The sequence below is a fragment of the Pogona vitticeps genome, chromosome 5 (assembly GCF_051106095.1).
Source record: "Pogona vitticeps strain Pit_001003342236 chromosome 5, PviZW2.1, whole genome shotgun sequence".
NCBI classification, from domain to species: Eukaryota; Metazoa; Chordata; class Lepidosauria; order Squamata; family Agamidae; genus Pogona; species Pogona vitticeps.
The window spans coordinates 190,220,716-190,246,942 of record NC_135787.1 but is presented as its reverse complement, the minus strand read 5'-3'; the positions used below and the strand labels follow the sequence as shown (position 1 = coordinate 190,246,942).

At 45.2% G+C, this 26,227-nt stretch overlaps 1 protein-coding gene and 1 long non-coding RNA gene across 4 annotated transcripts; one reads left to right on the top strand and one right to left on the bottom strand.

Moving 5' to 3' along the window:
* Nucleotides 1-1,087: 1,087 nt before the first annotated feature.
* RBM17 (RNA binding motif protein 17) lies at nucleotides 1,088-26,047 on the top strand. 3 transcript variants are annotated; one of them, XM_020811665.3, is made up of 12 exons: nucleotides 1,088-1,226; nucleotides 3,709-3,849; nucleotides 8,028-8,144; nucleotides 10,381-10,547; nucleotides 12,225-12,322; nucleotides 13,881-13,937; nucleotides 16,111-16,252; nucleotides 19,048-19,199; nucleotides 21,827-21,900; nucleotides 23,002-23,100; nucleotides 24,380-24,452; nucleotides 25,685-26,047. In XM_020811665.3, exons 2-12 carry the CDS (start codon nucleotides 3,727-3,729, stop codon nucleotides 25,786-25,788), a joined length of 1,206 nt encoding a protein of 401 aa, XP_020667324.1. In that variant the 5' UTR covers nucleotides 1,088-1,226; nucleotides 3,709-3,726; the 3' UTR covers nucleotides 25,789-26,047. The 3 variants fall into 3 exon arrangements, with proteins under 3 accessions (XP_020667324.1, XP_078232629.1, XP_078232630.1); XM_078376503.1 differs by having other exon boundaries at nucleotides 21,824-21,900; XM_078376504.1 differs by lacking the exons at nucleotides 1,088-1,226; nucleotides 3,709-3,849 and adding an exon at nucleotides 6,405-6,735 and having other exon boundaries at nucleotides 21,824-21,900.
* On the bottom strand, nucleotides 5,277-5,903 carry LOC140707818 (uncharacterized). The gene is made up of 2 exons (XR_012088005.2): nucleotides 5,788-5,903; nucleotides 5,277-5,415 (listed from the first exon to the last, which is right to left on the bottom strand). It is a non-coding gene; the product is annotated as an uncharacterized LOC140707818 (long non-coding RNA).
* Nucleotides 26,048-26,227: the final 180 nt, after the last annotated feature.

The window sequence follows — 26,227 nt, the reverse complement described above, 5'->3', positions numbered from 1 at the left end:
TCTGACATGCAGAAATGCTGAAGACTGCAAAATTCTCCCCCAAGTTTTCCAAGGCACTGAAAAACTTCTACCAGTCACTGGATGTTTTGCTTTTAAAAAACTTGAAAGCAAAAGTTAATTTTTGTGTCAAGTGCATTACTACACAGAGGGTTAAATCTAGATTTAGTTCTACTTTGAGTGGGAGTTTGAAATCAGTCAAGTAGGTTGTGACTGACTTGCTTGTCCCATTGATTTAAGAGATCCACTCTTTCTTAAGCATGACTTCCGTGTCTGCCTGCCTGTTTTCAATGTACAGATTATTTCTTTCTACGATTCTTCTCAATGGTGGTCTTCATTTTGGCGAAGCAACTTTAAAAAATCTTTCATGAGTCCCTAAAGCCAGAACGTCTACCTCCTTGTTTTGCTTCTACAATCACTGCGTAAATAGTTTGCTTGGACAACCGCTGTTGAAAATGAGCTTACCTCCTTGTTTTATGATCACTGGAATGAGCTTTTTTTCAAGAGGTCAAAGCAAAAGTGTTGTGGCGCCTTAAAAAAACCCTAAAATATGTATTTTAGTGAGCTTTTGTGGATTTCAGTCCACTGCCTCAGACACAACTCTGATAATAATCTTTAATAACTACCTGCTCTACAGGCAAGTGGAGATGATGATTCTTCGGATTTTGCTTAATATGCTTGCACAGATTGAAACGGGGGGCCTCTTATAAACCTTAACATACAGCTTAATAGAGGTGGCTTAGGATAAGCTTTCACAATAGAAAGCTTATTTCTATTGCTGAAGGCACACTGGAATTTGCTTGGGGGCTTGTGAGGGCGCTTAACAGGCCATGAAGCACCATGGAGAGCTTCCGCCCTTCCTTTAGCGTCCGCAATTGACGCAACTCTGAGCTCCGCCCCCTCCCGCGTCCTGCTTGCCGGAGTGAAGAGAGCAAGGCGCCTCTTACGCAGCGTCGTCCGTAGCGTTCGTCGGTTTTGCGGAACCAACGGGAAGGAAAGGCTTCCGTCCGGCTCCTCCCACCACGGCGCTACGGAGGTTGCGTAGCGGCCGCGTCCTCGTCCTGGAGAGAGCTGGAGGGAAGCTAGCCGCCGTTGGCCGGCGGTCGGAGGAAGGCGCCTGATTGGTTGCTGCTGTCCGTGACGCGGCCGCTTCTTTCCCCCCGAAGAGGAGGCGCTTTTTCCGCCGTCGGCTCCTACGCGAGGGCCCGGCTTGAGGCCTGTACGGAAAGGTGAGGACGGGTTTCGCCGTCGGCTGGCGACGCGGGAGCGTCTGAGGCAGTTTTATTTTAAAAAAAAAATGAGAAAGAGGGGTTGGCTGTTTAAATTCTGGATGCGGTTGCTTTAAAAAGGGACGCGTGGATGCGAGTGAACGGTTGACCCAGTTTGGGGTGGTCGATCGCCCTGTTTCCTGGCGTTTCCCCTACCTCTAAATCATCATCATCCCCCCCAAATATATATATATATATATATAAATTCAAACAATATGCGTGTTGGGACTGCCTCATCAGCGGGTTCATGATCGGTCGAGTCTGTTCCTGAGCATGTGCAGAGTGCCACCGACTCGCCTGGTCTTCTCAGCGTACCGACCGGGCCCTCCCCGTCCCGTCTCGAGTTGGATGGTGGCGGTTCAGCCTCTCGGAGGGTGGTTTTTCCAGATGAGTGGGGGTTGCGATGAGGGACTCGAGAGCAGGCCTGGGGCATGAAATAAATATTTTATTTGCGGCTCAGGTGCCTGGGAATCGGTGGTACAGTGCCTCTCTATGTGGAGGTTCCACTTACCGGTCATTCAGTCGTTATGATTCAAATGTGTTATTTAACCCCCCCAACCACCCCCCAAAAAACAATGAGATCTAGCCTCTTTTTTGCCACCTGGGCTCTGCAATTTTGGGAAAGGATTTCTCCCCCCCCCCCATTTTTGCCCTTTGCTTTCAAATGGTGATGTTTTAATTACATGGCATTTATTGATTGTATGTCTGTGCCATTTCTGTGGCTGATGATTGTAAAATTCTGTTGTGGTTTCCTTGGTTGGAGACCCATGTTAAGAATGTTTTGAACAAATGAATTAATAAAAGGAGTACCTCGTTCCTACCTGAAGAGAGTGGGGAAAAAAACGGTCTGAAGCTCAATATCCAAAAACTAAGATCAGGGCCACTGGTCCCATCACCTCCTGGGAAATAGAAGGGGAAGAGATGGAGGCAGTGACAGATTTTACCTTCTTGGGCTCCATGATCACTGCAGATGGTGACAGCAGCCACGAAATTAAAAGACGCCTGCTTCTTGGGAGGAAAGCAATGACAAAGCTAGACAGCATCTTAAAAAGCAGAGACATCACCTTGCTGACAAAGGTCCGCCTAGTCAAAGCTGTGGTTTTTCCTGCAGTGATGTACAGAAGTGAGAGCTGGACCATGAAGAAGGCTGACCACTGATGCTTTTGAATTGTGCTGCTGGAGGAGACTCTTGAGAGTCCCCTGGACTGCAAGGAGAACAAACCGATCCGTTCTGAAGGAAATCAACCCTGAGTGCTCACTGGAAGGACAGATCCTGAAGCTGAGGCTCCAGTATTTTGGCCATCTCATGAGAAGAGAAGACTCCCTGGAAAAGACCCTGATGTGAAGGCAAGAAAAGAAGGGGACAGCAGAGAATGAGATGCTTGAACGGTGTCACCGAAGCGACCAACATGAATTTGACCAAACTCCGGTAGGCAGTGGAAGACAGGAGGGCCTGGCATGCTCTGGTCCATGGGGTCACGAAGAGTCAGACATGACTTAACGACTAAACAACAACAACAGTTCCTACCTTCTATCCTCCTTGTGTGCGTGTTTTTTTTTTTTTTTTTAGCAATAGCCTTCTGCAGGCAGGTTGGGTGAAAAGAATGAAGATGAAAGAGACAAAGAATAACGAGCTCAGGGATACCTTATTTTTGACCAGAGGGTTATTTGAACCTGGTTTTCCTCAGTTCTAGTCCACTGCTAAGCGTAGCATCATCACGCTGGGTTGAATGGATGGTGGAAAAGGTCATACTGGATCAGAACCAAATTCGATGTGTGGAGCATCTTATTTCCCACTGTAACCAGCAGGACTGTTCCGTCCACAAGTAGACAATGAACTAAGACTTTTTGAACTACATCTCTTGCAATCTCCTTGCCCCAGCAGTCATGACGTCTCAATGCTTATGGGAGCTGTAGTCCAAACAGTGCCCACCTGTGTTTATGAGCCCCTACCAAAGCTCTTTTTCATGAATTCATCAGATCTTGTTTAAAGATTGCAAGTTTTAAAAAATGGTTTTCTTCTGAAGAAATGGGTCATCAAAAACGTGCATTTGCAGACATGTGAACTTGAGATGCCACATGCAACAAGCATAATTCTTTTGTGTTGATAATTTTTATTAGCATCTAGTTACCCAGCTCTTCAGCCAGAAGGGCTCCCAGAGGGACCCATAAATTACAGAAATGAGACAGTCACCTACCTGCCAGTTTACTGGCAGCGTCATAAAAGAAGAAGGGGTTGTGCACTTCACAGAACATGGCAAAATGCCCTCACAACTCCCCATGGCCACAGGAGACATTGTGAGCAATTACTTTTTTAAAACAAAAAGGCTTCTGGTGTGATGTGTGTAGGTCCTTGAGGAGCCAAGGGATGCTTGGAGCTATACCTTTTCTAAGTGATGGTAGACGTTCATTTTTTAATTTAAATGAATTGCTTGTTTTCTAGTTCTGAATTAGAAAGAAGATGTCCCTGTATGATGATTTGGGTGTGGAAACCAGTGATTCCAAGACAGAAGGCTGGTCCAAGAACTTCAAACTACTGCAGTCGCAGCTGCAAGTGAAAAAGGCAGCTCTCACCCAAGCGAAGGTACAGTAGAAAAAGGCAGCAGATAACTGTCTCTCCTGTCACTGACCATTAGGCTGTACTTACAAGCCAAATGCTTCCTTTGACAGATGATTTCAAATAGAATGGGAAATAATTGTTGTGCAACCCCTGCCATTTAACAGATATAAACATGTCTTCCAGCAGCTTTTGCAAAATAATTGTTCTCAGGTTGTAGTCAGTTATGCTTGTCTGTCATTTGCTAACAGCTTGAGTGAATGGTGTCGTGATGTGTGAAATATCTGTCACAATTTGGAGGGCAGCTTCTGAAAGAGGCTGTAAAAACGAAGCTTTGTGATTCAGTTCTAGCCCTCCTAATTTTTGTAATTTATCTTTCCTCTCCTGTTATCTTTCTTCTGAAGTAAAGATTGCTCTCTGCTGGAACTGCAGCCCCAAAATAATTGGAAAGCAAGAATATAAGCTTTCTTGGCATTTTAATTAGGCCTACAGTGTTCTGCCTACCCAGAGGCAAATAAGGAAAAATAATACTAGGACCTGGGCTTTTTCTGTAGTGGCACCCTCACTGTGAAATAGACTTCCACTAGAAATTCAACAGGCCCCCTCCCTACAAATCTTTTAGAAGGTCATTAAAACTGAATTATTTAAAGAGGCCTTTGGCAACATCTTAGGTTCATTTTTGAAACTTGTATTCTGTTGCACTTATTTATTATTTTATTATATTACTGGATGTTTTCTTTTATTATGTTATAGTTCATATAATTTAGTTCACCTTAGGCACTCAGAGGCAGCCACTGCCCTCAAGCAACAGATTTTGCAGTACCAGTGTATTTTTGCCATGTATCCATGGCATGGATCCACATGAATTTTAATGTTCGCTCATCTCCAAATCATTGTCCATCTCCATTTCCTCGGTTGTGGCGCTGGCGTGAGAGGTTGGACTGGAAGCTTCTTTGAAGTGGCATATTTTCTCCCCACTTGTACTCTGCAAGTCCATGGAGTGCTCATAGTGTTGATGATGAAGATGAGGCTTGTCAGGTCTCAGAGAATGAGCTGCTGTGCCAGGAAATGGCTGGGCTCCCCTGAATCTCCAGACCAGGCAAACAAATGTGAGGAGGCGTGGTGGAAGGGAAGGAGCGAGTCTCGTTTATTGTTACGGGGTGGCCATAGCGTTAGGGTACTCAACTCCAACCCTCTCCGAATGGCACCAGGGCTCACTGGCTTCTTGTGTCTGTCCAACATGACACATAATGTACTTGCTTAGGAGCTCAGACTGAAATGCCTAGCTTACTCCCTCACACATGCATGGAGAAATTTTATGTTCTCAATTCCTGTGACATCACAAGGCCCCACACCATGACTTCACAAAGATCCACCCCAGGCATTGGGCCCCAGATATAATGAGGGGATAGGGAAGATAATCCCGTGACACCCCTTGACAAACAAGACAGCACTTTTTGGAAAATTCTTTTATTGGTTTTGGAAAAGAGGCTAAACGGGTATCCTCAGCGGAGACAATGGCCTGGTTCAGCTCCAGCAGGACGCCTGCCTTCTGGTCCCTCGCATCCCCCTGGGAAGAGGACGCTTCGGGCCCTACAAGAGAGAGAGAGAGAGAGAAAAAACAACAACTAAGGGGCAAGTTCATCCACTGCCGTCAACTGGCTTCAACCCAGGCGTATCCACCGACCAATGTTCTGGCAACTTCATCTCAAAGTTCCACCTGCCAACATCCACTGGCTTCCACCAGGAATATCCACCCATTCATCTCTTCCACTCCACTTCTGAAGCCAGCCTCCGCCAGCTCCCGAATGCTTGGGTCACACACACACCCCGGCGACATCGCCACAGAACGCCAGCCAGCCCATTCACACACACACAGACCAGGCACACACACCCGACACACACACCCCTTCACTCCAACGGCCATTCACACACACGCCCGGGCTTCCATCCACTGGTACCCACCAAGCTTCCGCCAGCTGGTTTTAGGAAGCTAATGTCTCCCGGCTTCCTCCGCCAACCTCTGCCAGCCTCCACCTTGCAGCCTCCGCCAGCTTCTGCAGGGAGATTCCACCGACTTCCCCCCGGGTCCATCGCCGACATCAGCCAGCTTCAAGTCACGGATCTCTGCCAGCTTTGAGCTGTTAACTTGCAAGCCCACTTAGCAAGTTCAGCTGCTTTCGCAAGAGACCTTGCCTTGCGCAGAAGGGCTGGGTCCCCTGCAGCTGCTGCTGCTCTCTCTCGGCTGGACTGCCCTCTGGCCACTCGCTTCCCTTCTGGTCTCCTGCCCTGCCCAGCAAGCCCCTTTTATCTGCCAGCAGAGAGGTGGGACCCCTGTGAGGTCACAAAGACCCAGATGAGTGGGGTTGGGTTCCCAAGGCAGCACCAGCACCCTCAGGATTGACTGAGTCCTGAAGATGATGTCAACAATCCCTCTGATCATGTGATACACCCACAAAAGCTTGCAATTTGCATTATTATTATTTTTAAAATTTGTGGCCTATTAATGTATCCTCTGTGACCAATCCCTCTGATTGTTACATCTCCCCATGTTGGCCTTCTGACAAGATTCTAGGCTGGTGCTCCAAAAAGTTATCTTCCAGAATTTGCACCAAAAGGAACTTTCCTAAGCCCTGAGCTAAGAGGAACATGAAAGTAATAAATGAATAAGGATGAGCACAGTCACACAATGAAATCTTGGATGCTTTTTTTTTGCCTCTTTTTGGACATTTTTTTCTTGCCTTTGGCATGAAAAAGATATTACAAGGAGCCTGTTAAGAAAACAACCTAAGTGTTTGAAACACGTGTGAGTATTTTAACACCATCCATACACTATCAAAGATGCAGCTGTGTTTCAAAGACTCCCCCAGCCTTTGGAACTCTCTCCCACTGGAAGGCAGATTTGCCCCACCAGTAAGTATTTATTTGTTAATACCGCCCACTGGGCATGGGGGGGGGGAGGAGAACAAGCATTTAACCCTTGCAGTGCAGGATCAGTTGTTTTTTCTAATCTAAAACTTCAGCATTCAGGTTTTAATTGCAGTATTGGCACTTTGAAATAAATAAGTTGATTTTGTGTTGCAGTTTGGGCACTCGGGCCCAAAAAGTCACCAGATGGCAGTCCTCTATCTCATTGCTGTTTTTATTTTCATTTGTTTGTGTTATTATTGACACAAATTTATTATTTTAGTTTGTATGTTTAGCTTAGTTATGTAAACCACCGGAGAAGTATCTCACTAAGTCAGACGGTCTGGAAGCTCAATAAACAAACAAACAAACCAGAGAGATCACATTGTGCTACTCAGCATCTGCAGCTTAAATTGATAACTTGCATCATCCTTCAATCCTTAGAGCCTGTTGTGAACTATAATCCTAATACTGTTTGGGAAACAAAGAGTACTCTAGTTTGCAACATTTCATCACCCTTAGTTTCTTCTCAATATTTGAAAGCCTGCCTGGAATAAAAGAACATCTGGCAGAGTTCTGATATGGCAAAAACCGGACTGTATATTTTTGGTGATTGATTTTTGATCCTTGTCAGCACTTGCTATTTTGAATGCAAGTTTAACAATAAAAGCAAAAAACCTCAACGTCTTTATTAGAAATCCTAAATGGGAACAACTTTTTCAGCAGTTCCAATACTTTCAGTTTAGTCACAGAATTTTTTAACTATTAATGGAAGAACTCTTTTTAAAATATAGATTACCTTCTTGTGTAGAGCTAAGCTCCCTTATATCTGTTATTTTGAAGTGCAAAACATGCAGAAATTTCAGTACGTACACAGGAGAAATTTGAGTTCACATGCGTGGGAAGTATATTATTGTTTGTAACTGTCACACAAACATTGTAAAACTATGTGTTCAGAAAGCTGTCATGATAAAGGTCCTCATTATGATACCTTTATGAAAGTCGCTTTTTTCAGTGGGTTCTTTAAAAATATGCTCTTCTGTTCTTGCTTTAACTTACAATCAACTGTTCTAAAAGATTGTTCTTGATTGCTTAAGCTGAATTGATTTGGAAGGATTTCAACAAATATGAAAGCTATTATAGTAAAATTAATGGAAATCTATTTTTTCCTGACAGTTTTTTTCAAGGCTTCACTCAGTGGTGGTGGTGGTGGGGGGAAGGGAAATCTAGCAATGGAGGACAGTGTGCCAAAGGGGTGAATTTCTGCTTGTAATGTTCTTATGTTTTGTGGATTTCAGAGTCAGAGGACAAAACAAAGCACAGTTCTTGCTCCCGTGATCGACCTGAAACGAGGCAATGCTTCTGACGAGCGGCAGATCGTAGACACCCCTCCCCACGTGGCAGCTGGCCTGAAGGTAGGATAAAGGTTGCTTGGAGGCACAGGCTATTCTGGGCAAAAACAGGTTTCCGAAGTAAATTAGGGTAATCTTAAAAAGAAAACAATCCTAAAGGATCTTCTCTTTCCTTCTTTATCTTAAGCTCTCTCCCGGTCCCACATAAAGTGCAGGCATCGTTGATGATAGTGAAGGTCTTAGTGGTTGTACCATTCCTGTGAAACACTGTGCCTTTTTATTGAACAACTTGTGCTGTTTTTGCAAAGGCAGTTCTCTCCTGACCTGCTTTTTCCTGCTAAGCTTTTTAAATTTCTTTTTTAAAAAAGGTTATCTCTGGCAGCTTTCTCCAGCGGATTGCCTTCCAGCGATGTTGTACTTCCAGCTGCCAGCATTCCTGCTCATTTGACTCTGATGGGGATGATGGGAAATAAAATTCCCAAACATTTGGTGGGCACCAAAATTGGGGGAAAACCAGACCTGATCTGTGGTCTCCATTTCTGTAGGTGCACTGCCTTGGTCTGTTTGTTGTATTTGTTACAGAACGTGTAGTTTTTATATTGCATTGTGTTTTGAAATTATTGTGAGCCACTCTTTTGAGTGGTGCGGAGGCACTGGAAGGAGGGGATATTCATTTCAGTATAAGTAAACTTTTTTTTAAAGTGCAACTGCTGCGCAAGATAGGAGACACTTTTTCATATTGTCTCCCAAAACGAATCATCACAATAAAGATACTATGTCACAGGGCATCTTTAGATGGCCATTGTGAGACTGTAGGGCGATCATGCTTTTGCCAAAGACAAAGTGGAATTGTTCTAGCCAAATAATTAATTACATCCTGATGGGCTGCTGCCTTGATTTTAGTTTGTCATTCGTTAGCACTGTTCGTTTATTTAAAAAAAGGAACTGTACAGAGTTCAACAAATCGAGCCACAAAACAAACAAACAAAGAAGTCCTGGTACTTTGTGGGAGGCAATACATATTATGATGAAATCTTGGTCACCGTCGAAAGAGGACACAGTCCCTCCCAGGCAACCACAACAAAGAACACCCCAGTACGCAGCTTAACATTTAAGCAAATGCTTGTCTACAAAGCAGGATTGTCGCAGTGTCTAAAAAGTGTGTGATACCCAGTTGTGTTCTCAGGCGAGCTTTCTGCAGTTTCCTTCCTGTGCATGAAAAGACCCTTTTCTAAACTGCTGCCAGAAGGAGTTTGTTTGAGGGCCTATGGTCTGGGGAAGGGATCCTGCAAAGATCAAAATGTAGGTAGGAGAGGTTTCTGTGACAGGGGAAGGGACGCTTGGACAGATCTGGGGAAACCTGGACTCTCCAGATGTTTTGTTCTAGGACTCACATATTCCTGTATTGTTTGCCAGACTGACTGGCCTTGGTTAGAGCATCACTCTTTCCCCTAATAAGGGACGTGGTGGCACTGCGGGTTAAACCGCAGAAGCCTCTGTGCTGCAAGGTCAGAAGACCAGCCGGCATAAGAGCGAATCCACGCGACAGAGTGAGTTCTAGTCGCCTGTCCCAGCTCCTGCCAACCTAGCAGTTCAAAAGCATGTAAAAATGTGAAGTAGATAAATAGATACCACCTTGGTGGGAAGGTCACGGTGTTCCATGTCTAGTCGTGCTGGCCACGTCATGACCGTGGAAACTGTCTTCAGACTGACACTGGCTCAACAGCTTGGAGACGGGAATGAGCACTGTGCCCTAGAGTCAGACACAACTGGACTAAATGTCAAGGGGAACCTTTACCTTACCTTTCCCGTAACACCCCCCCATCGCACCTCTTGGAGGTATACTGCCAAAAGTCTTTCATTGTGTTGTAGGCAAGGATCAGCCTGTTGAAATGAACCTAGAAGCAAACAGGGCACTTTGGCTGAGATGGGTATCATATGAGCAGTGGTGATAAAAGAATGATGCAATGCCCTTGTGTAAGCAGACTGTTGTGAGACAGCTGTGTTGCTTGGGAACAGTGTTGGGAAGGGCAGAGGATACCATCCTCCCCATTGGGGGCGGCAAGGGCATCAGCTTTCCCAGGCCCGTCTTAGAGTCCAGTAGAACCCAGCCTTCAGTTTAAAATCAGCCGTCTAGATTTGAAAGGTGGAGTGACAGAATGCTTACTTTGGACCAATGAGGTTGAGTGAAAACAATTCTGGGAAACAGTTTGGAAACACAGCGATGCGTAAGAGGACATCCTCTGTATGGGCTTTCATCAGATAGGTTTTCCTAAGTGTGTCCCCTCTTGCGTCACAGGATCCCGTTCCCAGTGGCTTTTCTGCAGGAGATGTATTGATTCCTTTGGCGGATGAGTATGATCCGATGTTTCCCAATGACTATGAGAAAGTAGTAAAACGCCAGCGGGAGGAGCGGCAACGCCAGCGGGAGCTGGAAAGGCAGAAGGAGATCGAAGAAAGAGAGAAGTGAGTTGTCTGGGCCACAAGGTGCAATTTATGCTCTTGAATGAGTGGAAATCTGAAAAGAGCTGAACAGCCACACCAGCTGAAGGGACTTTCTGTCTTTTAAACCCCTTTTAAAATTCGGATGGGCACGTGCACCATAGGATGTGTGTCTGATTTCAACGTGTGCCCATTTGCACTTTCAAAATACATTTCCATGGTATTTTGAAGTCTTTGTCTAATAAATTCATAGTGACTTGGTTATTGGAATGGTTTCTGTGCACATAGGTTCTGGTGCTTGGGGAGTCCCTTGATATTGGAAGCCCTGAAACAGAACAGAGTACGGTGGTGCCTCGCTTAACGAGCGCACCGTTTAACGACGAATCTGCATAGCAATGTCGCTTTTGCGATTGCAAAAGCAATCGTATTGCGATGTTTACAAAGGCAAAAACTCGCATTGCGATGATCGGGAAGCGTTTCACTTACCGATCTTCGCATTGCGATGTTCCTAGAACAGCTGATCTGCGGTTCCAAATGGCCGCCTGGTGCCCAAAATGGCCGGCGCAAGCTTTTTCGCACCCTGCCCTCGCTTACCGAGGGCGCAAAAATGGCGGCGCTATGGAGGAACTTCGCTGAACGGTGAGTTTGGGCCCCATAGGAACGCGTTAAACCAAGTTTAATGCGTTCCTATGGGTTTTTTGATCCGTTTAGCAATGTTTCTGCATAGCGACGATTAATCCGGAATGGATTAATGTCGCTATGCGGGGCACCACTGTACAGTGGTGCCTCGCTAGACAGTTACCCCACATGACAGTTTTTCGCTAGACATTGACTTTTTGCGATCGCTATAGCGATTCGCAAAACAATGATTCCTATGGGAGAATTTCGCTGGACAATGTTTGGTCCCTGCTTCGCAAACTGATTTTCTCTAGATGGCGATTTTGACAGCTCCCTCCGCGCTCACAAAACGGGTGTTTTCGGGACCTAAGCTTCGCAAAACAGTGATTTAAACAGCTGATCGGCGGTTCTCAAAGCGGCTTTCCTATGGCCGATCTTCGCTAGACAACGACGATTCTTCCTCATTGGAATGCATTAAACAGGTTTCAGTGCATTCCAATGGGGAAATAATTTTCGCTAGACAATGATTTTGCTAAACAGCGATTTCAGTGGAACGGATTATCATCGTCTAGCAAGGCACCACTGTACATGATTGTTGTGGGTTTTCTGAGCCGTTTGGCCGTGTTCTTAACATGAAAGCCTTTGAGAATACATAGAACGGAGTACAGTTTTATTAAGTTTGTAACATCTGTTATACCCCTGTGAGAAAATCAGTTCATCCTGGGGCATTAGAGAGAAAAGAAATGAGCCATAAGGGAGCTGTTTATGGCAGGACCAACATAACCTGTATAAGGTTGCAGCAAAATATAGACCCTAAGTACTGTTTGTGTTGCAGAGTGCTCTTGAAAGTAAATGTTTTTTGTAATTATTTGTAAGTTTAAAAAAATTGAGGAAAAATGACATATTGGTGGGATGGGAAGGCCTTTGCCTTCTCGACCTTGTTGGGGGTCCCATCTCCAAGCAGCTCAGACAGCAGGGTGACTGTGGAGTCCAGTAGTCTCCTGAGGGCTGAAGGTTCCTTGTGCCTGCTGTGTTACGTCACTCCGAATTAATGTCTGTCCTAATTTCTGTGTGAATTTCCAGGAGGCGCAAAGACAGACACGAAGCAAGCGGGTTTTCACGACGGCCAGATCCAGATTCTGATGAGGATGAAGATTATGAAAGGGAGAGACGGAAAAGAAGTAAGCCAATTGTTCAGTGGCAGACCGTGTGTGTTAATGAAGGACTGTCATCTCCACTGGAGATGTGGCCTCCACCTCACCCTTTTTCACAGGCCCAACATGAGCAGTCAATATACTGGAGCATTTGCTGGGTTTGCCTAAAGTTGATGTCTGGCCCAGGCAAGGATTGGCCATTAGCCAGCCTGTAGCCTCTTCCTGCTGGTGATCACTTCTAGGTACCAGCCTCTCTGCTTCTCCACGCATGGCGCTAGCCTGTTGCTGCCTGTCACTGTTGGATAAGCCCATTTTTGACATCCAAAAAAACTGTAGTCGGGGAAAAAAGTAACATTTCCAAGATGGTGCTAGTTCCCCTATATTCAGCACTGGTTAGACCTCAACTTGACTCTTATTTATTTATTATTTATTTATTTATTCTATTTATATCCTGCCTATCTAGTCGATTAAGACTACTCTAGGCGGCTTCTGTCCAGTTCTGAACACCACACTTCAAGAAGGATGCTAACAAATTGGAACAAGTTCAGAGGAGGGCAACAAGGATGATCAGCGGGCTGGAAACCAAGCCTTATGAGGAAAGGCTGAAAGAATTGGACGAGTTTAGCCTTGAGAAAAGAAGGCTGAAGGGTGATATGATAGCACTTTTCAAATATTTTAATGGCTGTCATAAAGGGGAGGGGCAAGATCTGTTCTCGATCATCCCAGAGTGCAGGACATGCAACAATGGGCTCGTTAAAGGAAGCCAGATTGCGGTTGAATATCAGGAAAAACATCCTAACTGTTAGAGCAGTATGGCAGTGGAACCTTAGGAGTTGGTGAGTGCTCCAGTGCTGGAGGCATTCAAGAAAAACTTAGATAATCACCTGGCAGATGTGCTTTGATTGTATTCCTTCCTTAAGCAGGGGGTTGGACTGGATGGCCTTGTAGACCCTTTTCAACTTCACTTTTCTATAATTCTCTGAAGGGGGAAGCTGGGGCAGTGCTCCACTCCACCCTACCCAATCCATAATGTTTTAAAGTAGACTTATTTGGCCACCACCAGTGAGTGCCCAAAGAGCGTAGGAGCAAAAGGCTGGCTGTTTTCGATCCACAGCCATCAGAGGCCAGGTGGTTGAGGACATGGGGATACGATGGAGGGCAGTCTATCCAGGGCCTTTCGTAACTGACAGCCATGCCTGCTTCTCTGCCTCAAACTTGGCTGCTGATTGGATCCTTGTTGCGTGTCAAAGGTGACTTGTTTCTAACTGGGACAAGCTGGATTGCTTCAGTCTTGATGACCTTCCCCACCATCCTCCAAATAACACTTACACTGCCCCACTGCTAATGCATGGAGACTCTGAAGGCTTGACCAATAACACTGATATCACATGCAGGAAATTTTTCCATTTCCCCTGAGTCCAGGGTCTTTAAATTGAGATGGATTTGCAGGACGGAGTGGAGAATCAGTGTTTCTTCACTTTTAAAGGGCCACGAGATTCTGGTCTGTTGCGAAGAAACACTCTGCAGCGTAAGCTTTTGTGAATTCTTGTATCCCTTGTAATATGATTGGGGTTTTTTTGTACAGGTATGGGAGGTGCAGCCATTGCACCGCCGACATCACTGGTTGAGAAAGACAAAGAACGTAAGTAAATTTAACTCTTCATTGAATTTTCTGTAGACTTCTGTAGACCCTCTCCGAAGACCCTTGGGCACGGTGGATGTTCCATCTCAGAATCATTTATTAGCAATGAATAGGCAAACAGGGCCTAGGAGGATTTCACCGTGCAAGAGCTGCAGCTGAGCTGCGATGCCTGAAAGGAAGGTGTAGGGTCTTCTGGTTCAGATGTCTCTGTGAGCCGTACCCTTCGTGAAATAAGCTTTAAGGCGTATGTATAGGCTCGAGGGGAGAGAAGGGCAGAGCAGTGCAGGGGATGTGCACATCAGTCAGCGTGGCAGAGAAACACCTTTCAAAGGAATGCATCATCATGAATTTAAATGTAAGGACTGAACTTCAGCGGGGGGTGGGGGGGAGAATTTCCAGTCTGGCCATCCAGTGGGAGCCTCCCCCCCAGACGAAATGACATAATAAAATGGCAAGATGTTGAGTGGCCTTCTTCCCTCCTGGCCATTGCCCTGCTCTTCCTTTGTGCCTCTGAATGGCACCTCCCGGCATCATTGCAGGTTTCAGGAAATCCCCACCGCTCACCAAAGGAGCAGTGGTGTGCCTTTCTGAGTCAAAAAAAAACCAGAAGGGGAACGGCCAGGAGGTTACTCTGCATCTTGCCATTGGATGGGTCATAGTCATGTCATTCTTGGTCTGGGTGGGGACTGGGAGGTCTCTCCCACCCCCACCCCCCAAAAATGCTATTCCTGTTTTATGTGTTGGAAGTGCCGTTTCAGTCTATTAGATGGTGTGGCATCTTGGGGAGCTTGAAAATGACAAATCGATCTGATCTAAGGGAATTGGCTCTGTATTCGTAGGCTGCCTTTCAAGGATGTGCGTGTGCCGAGCTAGGTCTGTGGCTCTCTGCAGTGCTGTACGGCTATTTGGGACTGGACCTCCTCTTGCTATAGCTGGGTTTGAATGTGTTTGTGCTGAATCCAGTGTGCATTGGGGACGGTCACAGAAAAATAGAGGGCAGGGGCAACATTCAAATGAGGTAAGTATGAGGTTAAAACCCACGAAATTAAAAGATGCCTGCTTCTTGGGAGGAAAGTGATGTCAAACCTAGACAGCATCTTAAAAAGCAGAGACATCACCTTGCCGACAAAGGTCCGCATAGTCAAAGCTATGGTTTTTCTAGCAGCGATGTATGGAAGTGAGAGCTGGACCATAAAGAAGGTGGACCGCCAAAGAATTGATGCTTTTGAATTGTGGTGCTGGAGGAGGCTCTTGAGAGTCCCCTGGACTGCAAAGAGAACAAACCTATCAATTCTGAAGGAAATCAACCCTGAGTGCTCCCTGGAAGGACAGATCCTGAAGCTGAGGCTCCAATACTTTGGCCATCTCATGAGAAGAGAAGACTCCCTGGAAAAGACCCTGATGTTGGGAAAGTGTGAGGGCAAGAGGAGAAGGGGACGACAGAGGACGAGATGGCTGGACAGTGTCGTCGAAACGACCAACATGAATTTGGCCCAACTTGGGGAGGCAGTGGAAGACAGGAGGGCCTGGCGTGCTTTGGTCCATGGGGTCATGAAGAGTCGGACACAACTTAATGACTAAACAACAACAAGTTAATGGGGTAACTGTTCAGGTTACTTGTACAATTAAGTGACTGGGGAAAGAGAAGGCTTCCACAATCGCATTAGAGAGGGCAGTTCCTTGTCACTCCTGTCAGTAGTGCAGATGAACCTTAAAATAAGATTTCTAAGATCTTACTTTGTTTCGTTGTTTTTCTTGGGAAGGTGTCTAGTCTGATGGTATAAATATAGGCCAGAATCCTATTGGTGTTCTTACACGGTTTGTGTAACTTACAGAAGTGTTTTTTTCTTCAAGCAGCCAGTAGCAGTCAACGGGCAAGGTTGTGTGTCCAGTTGTACAACAGCGACGGGCCCCAGCACCTTGTTGGCCAGATGCAATGAGCTGAAACAAGTTATTCAGACCTTGCTTGAATACCAGTAGGATTCTAGCGATACATATTATTATAAATATGCTACAGTATTCGTGCTGTTTTTAACTGCTGTATACTGTTTAACCTTTGCCTTTCGTATACTGTCGTAAGACTCCTTGGTTTCCGTTAGAAGAGGCTGGAGGATTGAGTAAACCTAATGATGAACAGCGTTTCACAAATGTTGTCGCCCTGATTCCCTTCCAGCTGTGCCCTCGTTCCCATACGAAGAGGAGCCCAGGTCCCGCGGTTCCTCATCCAAAGCCGCCATCCCTCCTCCTATGTACGATGAGCCCGAGAGACCTCGATCCCCAACCGGGCCCAGCAACTCCTTCCTGGCTAATATGGGGTGAGTGTCCGTGAGCGAGCGGTGGGCGCCATGACACGCCACTGCCCGCAGAGGGCAGTGTAGGAGAGAAAAATCAGCAGCTCTGCTGGACAGGGGAAACCACTTTGGGGAAGGAGAATTTTTAGAAGCAGAAGGGAGGAAAGATTACGGTGGCTCCTAAGTTTGCAGGTACTTCCTAAAAGAACTGCAGGCTGCTGAGATCCAATCAGGGCTCTTTTTTTAAAAAAAAAGGTGAGAGGAGACAAAAGCTGAAGGTGGTTTTTGTTTGTCGTGCAATCCGCATAGCTACCAAGTTGTTCAAGGCACTCTTGGCTGCATCCTCATGGAGGCGTCTCTGTCAGGGTTTGAACCTTGACTTAGAGTTCTCTGCTTATTGGCCTTTGATCCTGTTGCACCCGGGACTGAGGGTGACTAGAGAGCGGGCAGAAGGGGCTGCTTTGGCACTTTCTGGCTGGGAGTCATAAGAAGGAAAAGCAAGGTGTGTAAGCAGAAGGGAAGACAAGGAAATCTATGGTATATATTTTTGAACGGAGAAGCGTTTAAAGATCCGAGTGCTGTCGTCTGAAATGCATTCTTGAAATGAGCGATCTGTGAATAGCTCTTTGGTTATTAGGTATGTCAGTGGGAGTCCTCAACATGAGGGTGAGGGATGTGGTTAATTTGCTATTTATTTTTTCTTTATCCATTCTGTTGAAAATACTGACTTCTCTTTGGTTGGAAGTACCAGGTCAAGAATGAATTACAGATAAGCACAGGAAAAGCCTTAGCTGGCCATCTGAAATTCTTGTGTTTTATGCTTACTTTTAGTTAATCTGGAATAGGGCAGCCGCACCCAGGGTAGTGGTTCCCAGCCTTGGGCCCCTAGATGTTCTTGGACTACAACTCCCAGAAATCCTGGCCAGCAAAGCTAGTGGAGAAGGCTTCTTGGGGTTTTAGTCCAAGAACATCTGATGACCCAAGCTTGGGAACCAGTGATCTAGTGTGTTTTACACTAACTAAGGAGATGCCTAAAAGTTAATGTCGCTCATTTTCTTAAGAATATTCTTTTGATGAGCTACTGCAGAAAATTCATCTCTGTGCTTCAGTCAGATCTCTGTAGATTCCTTCAGAGATCTGACACTAATACCATTAACCACAGTGCTGTGTGATCTGTAATTCAATGAGAGCACAGATAATTTAATGCAAATTGGACCGGTGATAAAAATACCATTCCCATCACCCCCATATTTAATAAAAACAACTGTAGTTCGCTTTTAAGTGCAGTTAAAATATGTGCAATATTTTCTTAGAGTGCCCCAACATACAATGCATCTTTTCCGAGTTTAACAAAATTTCATCAAGCAATATACTGTCCTTATTTCTAAGCATAATGAGTGGAACTCTTGTACTAAAGCATCTTCTGTCTACATCAGGTCAGGTTTAAATATGCAAGACCATGTTCCCAAACTGAAGGTGTACTTTGATACAACACACCGTTTGTTCCCTGAGTTTGCTTGCAAACTGATAGTTCTTTCCTGCATGCATGTTTTTCAAATGTACTGTGAATTTGACCAACCTGATTATTTCCCAGCACTAACCTGGAGTCCTTGAGATTGCCATACTTTCTAATCTCTGACATTAAGTCAACTTGGCAGGCGCCAACTGATAGGATAGCCCTTCGTACTACTGCTCTCGTTTTTTATAGAGGCTGTTTGTGGATCAAAACTCATCAGACAGGAATATGGAGTCACTCATCATCTCAGACTGAAAGCGGTCCTTGAAGGTCACTGGTGTATGTCTAGCAGAACGTCGGCAGAGTTTGTTACTCCTAATAATTCTTAGCCAGCATTCATCCGATTTTCCTCTTTCATCCTCTCTGCTCACAGTAGTTTGGAGCACTGACCCATTCACTTTTCCTCACAACAGACTCGCGAGAAGTAAGGCTTGAAAGAGGGAGCGGCTGCCCAAGGCGGGCCTCTTGGCTGACCTGGGGATTTGAAACCCAGGACTTCCCAATTCTCGTCCTTGCTAGAACTTGGAATATTATTTTAAAATGCTGAAGTTGCTTTTTTAAAAAAAGAAAAATCACCCAGTAGCTAGTACTGAGTGTATTTGTAACAACTGTAGTTCACGTTAATGTTTCAGAAAAATACCTCTCTTTTGCTCTGGCTCTAGATTGTATTCATTTCCCTAAACACTTGTAAATAAATGAAGGGGATAGTGTTCCAGTTACCATTTAAAGCAGGCTTGTCCAACCTGCGGCCCGAGGGCCGCATGCGGCCCAGGTCAGCTCGTAATGCGGCCCAGTGCAATTTTTATTTTTAAAGAAATTCCAAAGTTTCAAGTTACACTGCCAGCGCTTGCAGCCGGAATGTGGCCAGGGCATGTCACAACAGTAGAGGGGGAGAGAGGGAAGGAAGGAAGCAGCGGGAGGGGAGAGGAGAGGGGGGGGGGCTTCATGACTGCATTGCGCCATCCCCGTCAATAGGTGGACCCCCTCCCGGCCCCATAAAGCCACTGGAGTCGAAGCTGGCAGCCTCTGCTGTCTGAGATCGCAGCTGCCAGTAAGCGCTCTTGGAGCGGGGCTGCGGAGGACAGCTAGGGCTGCCCCCCCATGCGGCCCAAACCAAATTTATGTGAGGCCCAAACCAAATTTTCATCTTCTAATGTGGCCCAGGAAAGGTGAAAGGTTGGACACCCCTGATTTAAAGTGTAATGCTATAGAGAGTAATCTCATACAGCTCCTGTCAAGCTCATCCGTGCCCTGTAATTTCCTGTGGCTGATCATTCAGAATGGCTTTCACATCTGTTTTCAGAGGCACGGTGGCACACAAGATCATGCAGAAATACGGCTTCCGAGAGGGTCAGGGTCTTGGGAAGCACGAACAGGGCTTGAGCACGGCGCTGTCGGTAGAAAAAACAAGCAAGAGGGGTGGCAAAATCATTGTTGGCGATGCTGCAGATAAAGGTAATTAGCTTATCTAGAAAATGGGATAATCTTGTTTAGGGGTGACTGAATGATGGGGCAGAACCATTTGGGTGATCTCCTGCTGCACATTTTTGCAGATGGGGGTAGTTATTCATTATCTGTAATTTCCCTTGCTTTGATCTCCCTTAAATTTCCTCTCTTTGTTTACCTGCAACAGTTTTAACTGCGGATTAAACCGCAGAAGCCTCTGTGCTGCAAGGTCAGGAGACCAAGCAGTCGTAAGATCAAATCCACGCAACGGAGTGAGCTCCTGTCGCTTGTCCCAGCTCCTGCCAACCTAGCCGTTTGAAAGCATGTAAAAATGCGAGTAGATAAATAGGTACCCCCCATGGTGGGAAGGTCACAGTGTTCCGTGTCTAGTTGCGCGCTGGCCATGTGACCACGGAAACTGTCTTCAAACAAAACGCGGGATCTGTGTCTTGGAGACGGGGATGAGCACCGCCCCCTAGAGTCGGACATGACTGGACTAAATGTCAAGGGGAACCTTTACCTTTACCTTATATTGTTAAACTCATTTCTGTAAGGGTCACATTAATAGAATATTCTTTTCTCACCTTTCTGATTAGTCTCCTATGTCCGTACCACGTCAAAAGTATGTTTTCACTGTGGAGCCTTTGTCCTGAAAAATGGAAGTGTTATTCTTATTATTATAAATTGCCATGCTATGTTTTTACTTTGGTCACTTCTGCATAAGAGAGAAAGCTGCTAATAGGAGGGAGCCGCTTCCTTTAGAGGCTACAGAGATATCCACAGTGAAAGTGCTTGAGGCCGTTTACAATGTGGACAGAGAATCATTCCTCTGCACTCTTTAATCTCTGGCAGCTACTCAGTTCAGTGAAGCTTTTACACACACACACACACACACACACACACACACACACAATCATCCCAGTAAATGTGGTCATGTAAGATTGACTTCCCATATAGTGTTTTAAAGCACAGATTCCCAACCTTTTTTTAAAATTTTATATCCCGCCTATCTAGTCGATTAAGACCACTCTAGGCGGCTTACAACAAAAATATAACAATGTCATTAAAAACAATTTTATATAAGGGGAAAAACTTTGGACAAGATGGGACAGACACTAGGAAGAGGAAAGAGAGGGAAATCAGGAATTGGCTGAGGGGAAGGCCTGCCGAAACATCAGTGTTTTTAGTTGATTTTTAAAAATACCCAGCGAGGGAGCCATGCGAATATCAGGGGGAAGGTTATTCCAGAGGCGAGGAGCCCGATTTCTTGTCTTTTCCTTCCGGGCCTCCCTCGGCGTTAGGCTCCTCAGCCTCACCTCCTGGCTCGCACGAGTGACACGGGTAGATCTTGGTGGGAGTAGGCGTTCCGCCAAGTATCGAGGCCCTAAAGCATTTAGGGCTTTATACATGAGCATCATCACTTTGAAGTCGATGCGGAATCGGATGGGCAGCCAATGCAATGCGGCCAGGGCGGGTGAAATGTGTTGATATTTTTTCACACCACTGAGAAGTCTGGCTGCGGCATTCTGCACCACCTGAAGTTTCCGCAGCAGCCTCAAAGGCAGCCCCACGTAGAGCGCATTACAGTGGTCTAATCTTGAGATTACGAGCGCAACCTTGGGTAATGTAGGTGTTCTTTGACTACAATTCTCAGAAGCCTTCACCACTAGCAGTGCTGGCTGGGCCTCCTGGGAATTGCAGTTAGGGAACACCTACAGTAGGGCTTTTAAAAGTTCTTGTAAGAATCTGTTTGTATTATGCTGGCTGGCCCTGTGTGTTAAGAACATTGAAAACTAAGAAGGCAGGAAATGTAATTAATATGGTACATATATTTAGTCAATTAATATGGTACATATATTCAATAAGAGAAATGATAGTAGTCAACAACTTAAAATACAGTCTCCTAGTTCAATATAACTAGTTTTTATGTACTGTTAAAAACAGCAAATCAACAATAAATAATCTGTACCTATTGTACAGACAAGAATGTTCCTTTTAACATTTTTCAGTCATAGGAAGAAAAAATCTTTTATATTGAAAGGTGGGATATTCATAATCTGAGTTTTATGAAGGAGCAGAAAAGCTTGGCTGTACGTTTAGTTGCCTTTGCAGCCTGTGTTCCTATGTCACAAATAAGCCAAAATCATTGTGTGCAACCCAGGGCCTGTGTCTTCTCCAAGAAGGCAGCTTTCCTGATTAGTTCTTCACTAATCACTCTGGCTTTTCTCTGAGAGACAGACCAGAGTTCTGGTTCACATGGCCACAGAAAACCATGGATGGGAGATCCTTAGCTTGTGAGCAACAAAAAGAACCAAGTGGGAACGACCCAGCAGCATGTACCAGTACGGCAGCTCATTCACTGCACAGCAGAATTGGTCTGGATTCTGGTTTATTGTAATGTGCAGATGTGGCAACCATAGTTAGGCGTCTTGCTTTCCCCCTTCTTTCACTGAGAATGATATTTTTCGCATCCTGAAACAGGCCACCAGCTTCAAGGTCTGTGCTTCTCTGGAGCCCTCACTGCTCTCTCCTGCATGCAAAGATAAATTGGCCTGAGGTTTCAAAACGTAGTAATGATTTGGCATTTAATATAGCACTGCTGTTGCCTTTCCCCCCCTTTCTTTCCTGAATAGCAGATGCATCAAAGAAATCTGATTCAAATCCTCTGACAGAGATATTAAAGTGCCCTACCAAAGTGGTCCTGCTGCGGGTAAGGTTCATATCTTGTTTCCTGGAATTATGGCGTTAAGGGTCTGGTTGGGATTGTGTCCAGGAAGATCACAGTTTATAAGCTGCAGGAGAACGGTCAGCTTCTCTTACAGTATTAGCCTTCACATTGCCTGTCCTAGAGGATTAGCAGACTAAAATGAAGATGTAAAGGGCAGGGGGGAAAGCCCCAACCTATGGAGGCCTGCCTCTTAAATCTCAGCCTCTTAAATCTCTAGTTTCGTATGCAGGTGCTCCTGAATCATAAGATTGGGCTCATGGTTCACTCCTTCCTCTTCTCTGCAAGAGGAAGGGAAAGGGGGCTCAAAGCCTGGTTGATGGCGGAAACGGTCGACTGAGAAACCCCATCTGACGCTTTATCCAAAGTCCCAGTGATGGATACATTCCCAAAATTATTTGGGTCAAATACAGTGATGCCTCGCTAGACGATTGCCTTGTGGGACGAAAAACCTACAAGACGATTGTTTTTTGCGATCACTATGGTGCCTCACAAGATGTTTTTTTCTATGACCGTGCTTCGCAAGACTTTTTTTGAGACTGATGCTTCACAAGATTTTTTTTTGAGACCGATGCTTCACAAGATTTTTTTTTTTAGACCAATGCATAGGGAACCTCGGAAGACGATTTTTTCACAAGATGACGATTTTCACTGAATGAATTAAAACCATCTTGCGAGGCACCGCTGTATAATGGAATGTGACCCATTTAATGGGATGACTTATCTTCCATGATTTTCCACTGCTTCATTGGAATATTTATTGGAACATGATGGAGCATAACTGAAAGTAAGGTTGGCCCTTCGTAGTAAAACCATTGCTTGAGCCTTCATTTTATGTAAGCTGACTTGAGCTCCTCTCTTGGGAGAAAGGCAGGATAGGAATAAAATTAACAAATCATTAGCCCTCTCTTAGCTGTGTTTCTGCATTTAGAAAACAAAGCTCATTTTTTTCTTCTCTAAATGCTCAGACAGCTAAGGTGGAGATGCAGCTGTGTGGCTTCTACCCTGAAGTCTGCTCGTTAACTTGACTTTTCTTTTCTTTTCTTTCTTTTCTTTTTTCTTTTTTCTTTTTTTTTTTTTTTGCAGAATATGGTAGGAGCTGGGGAGGTCGATGAAGACCTTGAAGGCGAAACCAAGGAGGAATGTGAAAAATATGGCAAAGTTGGGAAGTGTGTCATCTTTGAGGTATAAGCTAGCCTTTCCACCGCCAATTATGACTCCTTTTTTAAGAAGGCACCAACATTTCATTGGACATTGTACTATAGATTTAGCAGAAGGAAAGAAGTTGCAGTAGGTGAAATGCAAAAGTGTTAGAAACAGGATAAAGTGAGAAATCTCTAGAAATTGAGGCCAACTGTCCCGTCTGTGAGCATTCTTCCCCTCCCCAAACTTTAAAATACAAAGGATAATGTTCTTTTCCAAAGTGCATGTGGGTTAAGTCCAGCTAAAATATGTGCAATATTTTCTTAGAGTGCTCCAACATACGATGCATCCTTTCTGAGTTTAACAAAATTTCATCAAGCAATATATTGTCCTTATTTCTAAGCATAATGAGTGGAACTCTTGCACTAAAGCATCTTCTGTCTACGTCAGGTCAGGTTTAAATATGCAAGACCATGTTCCCGAACTGAAGGTGTACTTTGATACAACACACCGTTTGTTCCCCGAGTTTGCTTGCAAACTGATAGTTCTTTCCAGCGTGCATGTTTTTCAAATGTACTGTGAATTTGACCAACCTGATTATTTCCCAGCACTAAACTGGAGTCCTTGAGATTGCCATACTTTCTAATCTCTGACATAAGTCAACTTGGCAGGCGCCAACTGATAGGATAGCCCTTCGTACTACTGCTCTCATTTTATATAGCGGCTGTTTGTGGATCAAAAGTCATCAGACAGGAATATGGAGTCACTCAGCATCTCATACTGAAAGCAGTCCTTGAGGGTCACTGGTATACGTGTAGCGGAATGTTGACAGAGTTTGTTGGAGTGGTATTATTTTAAAATGCTGAGGCGTTTTTATTAACATTGCTTTTTTAAAAAAGAAAAATCGCCCAGCAGCTAGTACTGAGTACTGTATTTGTAATGTGTTATTAACACTATTAACATTTTTTATTTTCTTAAGTAAACTTAACAATAGAAAAAAGCAACTCCAAATTTCCCCTGATGATACCAGAAATCCGACAGGTTGAAGGTAAAGAGTAACTGTTATTGAATACATCACAAATTTTAAAATTGTGATTGTTTCAATACTTTGTAAAAGGAACAATGTTAGTTGAGGTCCAATAAGAAAGCACGGCTGTCATTTTTGTGCACTTCCTCAATACCACTGGGTGGTGATCCTTGTCTATTAAGGCAACAGTTGTGTTGCTGCTGTGCTAGCCGTGGTCATGCTGAACCTCCTTGATCGAAAAGGTCATGGGCAGGTTGACCTCCCTTTCATTGCCGCTGTTTGTTTTTGATCCAGATTCCGGGCGCTCCTGATGACGAAGCCGTGAGAATATTTCTAGAGTTTGAAAGAGTTGAATCTGCCATTAAAGGTAACTGTCTGTTTAATATTTTTGGTCCTGAAGTTTATGACATGGGATTCATTTAAGTTTTTGGCATTGTAAACTGCTGGGTAGCACAGCCGTTTAGACATCTGGGTGCAGAGCGAGAGGTTAGGAGTTTGGGAGAGGCTGGGCTCAGTGATTCCTGGGGTCCCTTCCAACTTTGCAGTTCTGAGATGATGGTGATGTTCCCATTAGGTGATGAGGCAAAAGCTTAAGCTGTGGATGTCATGATAGCTTCTTAAAATCCGCCTTCTAACCCATTGCCTGCCTTGAACCCACTGTTTGGTCTAGGTAAATTTTATATTTTGGTCTAGTAGACCTCTTTGTTCTTTTGTGGCCCCTTTTTTTAGTTATTTGTAAAGGGCACAGGACATGAAATACAGTGGTGCCTCGTATAACGAGTGCCCCGTTTAACGACGAATCCGCATACTGATGGTAGCTATGGGGAAAAATTGCTTTGCGATTTTTCCCCATAGGCACCATTTCCCCCCAGCTGGGTGGCGCTTGCCTCCGAGCGCCGGCGGTGGACGATTCCCTGGAGGTTGCTCTGAAGGCAGCGCCGCCCAGCTGGGTGGTTCTGCCTTCAAAGCAACCTCCGGGGAAGCGTCCACCGCTGGCGCTCGGTAGGGTTTGCCTCCGAGCGCTGGGGGTGGACGCTGAGGTGGCTCCGAAGGCAGCGCCGCCCATCTGGGCGGCGCTGCCTTCAAAGCAACCTCCAGGGAAGCGTCCACCGCGGGGGCTCTGAACCTTCTCCCCCCAGCTGGGCGGTGCAACCTGCGGGGAGGCATCCACAGCCGAAGCAAGCGCCGCCCAGCTGGGGGAAAATGGCCGCCCGCAGCATTTTCACGCCTCGCTTACCGAGGCGGCGAAAATGGCGGCCAGATCGGGATTCTTCGCTTACCGGTGAGTTTTCTCCCAATAGGAACGCATTAAATGGAGTTTAATGCGTTCCTATGGGTTTTCCCCTCCCGCATAGCGAAGAATCCGGATAGCGACGTTAATCCTGGAACGGATTAACGTCGCTGTGCGGGGCACCACTGTACCTACCTTTACTTCTTCCTCATATAAGGATGTCATATAAGGATTCTAGCTATTCTATGAACCATGTATTACCCAGCTCAGATTGACAGAAACAAGCCCTGTTGCTCATCATCTGGAATATGTCTTTACCTAGTGAAATATTCTGTGTCTGATGCCTACATTTTGTATCTCGATTCTAGCGGTGGTTGACCTGAATGGACGGTACTTTGGAGGACGAGTGGTGAAGGCATGTTTCTATAACCTGGACAAATTCAGAATCTTGGACCTTGCCGAGCAAGTCTGAGTTCCTTTTCTTTTCCCTTGAAAGTTGAGTGTGGACGTGTTGAATCTGGCAGCTCACCGTTTTCATCTGTCTTCTGGGAGCAAAGCCGTGGATGGCATCATTTCTAGCAAACTGGAAAGAAGCCCCTGAATATTTTTTTAATTGATTATGATGGACACAATTTCTTTTTTAATTGTTGTATAAAATTACTTACAGATACTATCTGTTTCGGTTTGGGCTGTTGCTGTTTAAATAGCTGAGGCATAACGAGGGATAACCACTACTGAATCATGTGTGTTTCTTCAGTTCCACGCTGTAGCAACCTTTGAGCAAAAATGCAGTAGCCACCATAGAGCTCCAGCATTCTTCTCTAATTTGCTGATGAGACTCTTTAAGTGTTAATCTCATTTTTTTTCTCCTGCTGCCCAAGAGTCTGATTGGCTTTACAGCCTATGGTGTG

Bases quoted from the DNA above. Each gene is read 5' to 3' on its own strand.
- RBM17 (XM_078376503.1), top strand. From the start codon at position 3,727: ATGTCCCTGTATGATGATTTGGGTGTGGAAACCAGTGATTCCAAGACA. The intron at 13,938-16,110 runs GTAAGTAAATTT...ATTCCCTTCCAG, and splicing joins GGTTGAGAAAGACAAAGAAC to CTGTGCCCTCGTTCCCATAC. The intron at 23,101-24,379 runs GTATAAGCTAGC...TTTTTGATCCAG, and splicing joins GGAAGTGTGTCATCTTTGAG to ATTCCGGGCGCTCCTGATGA.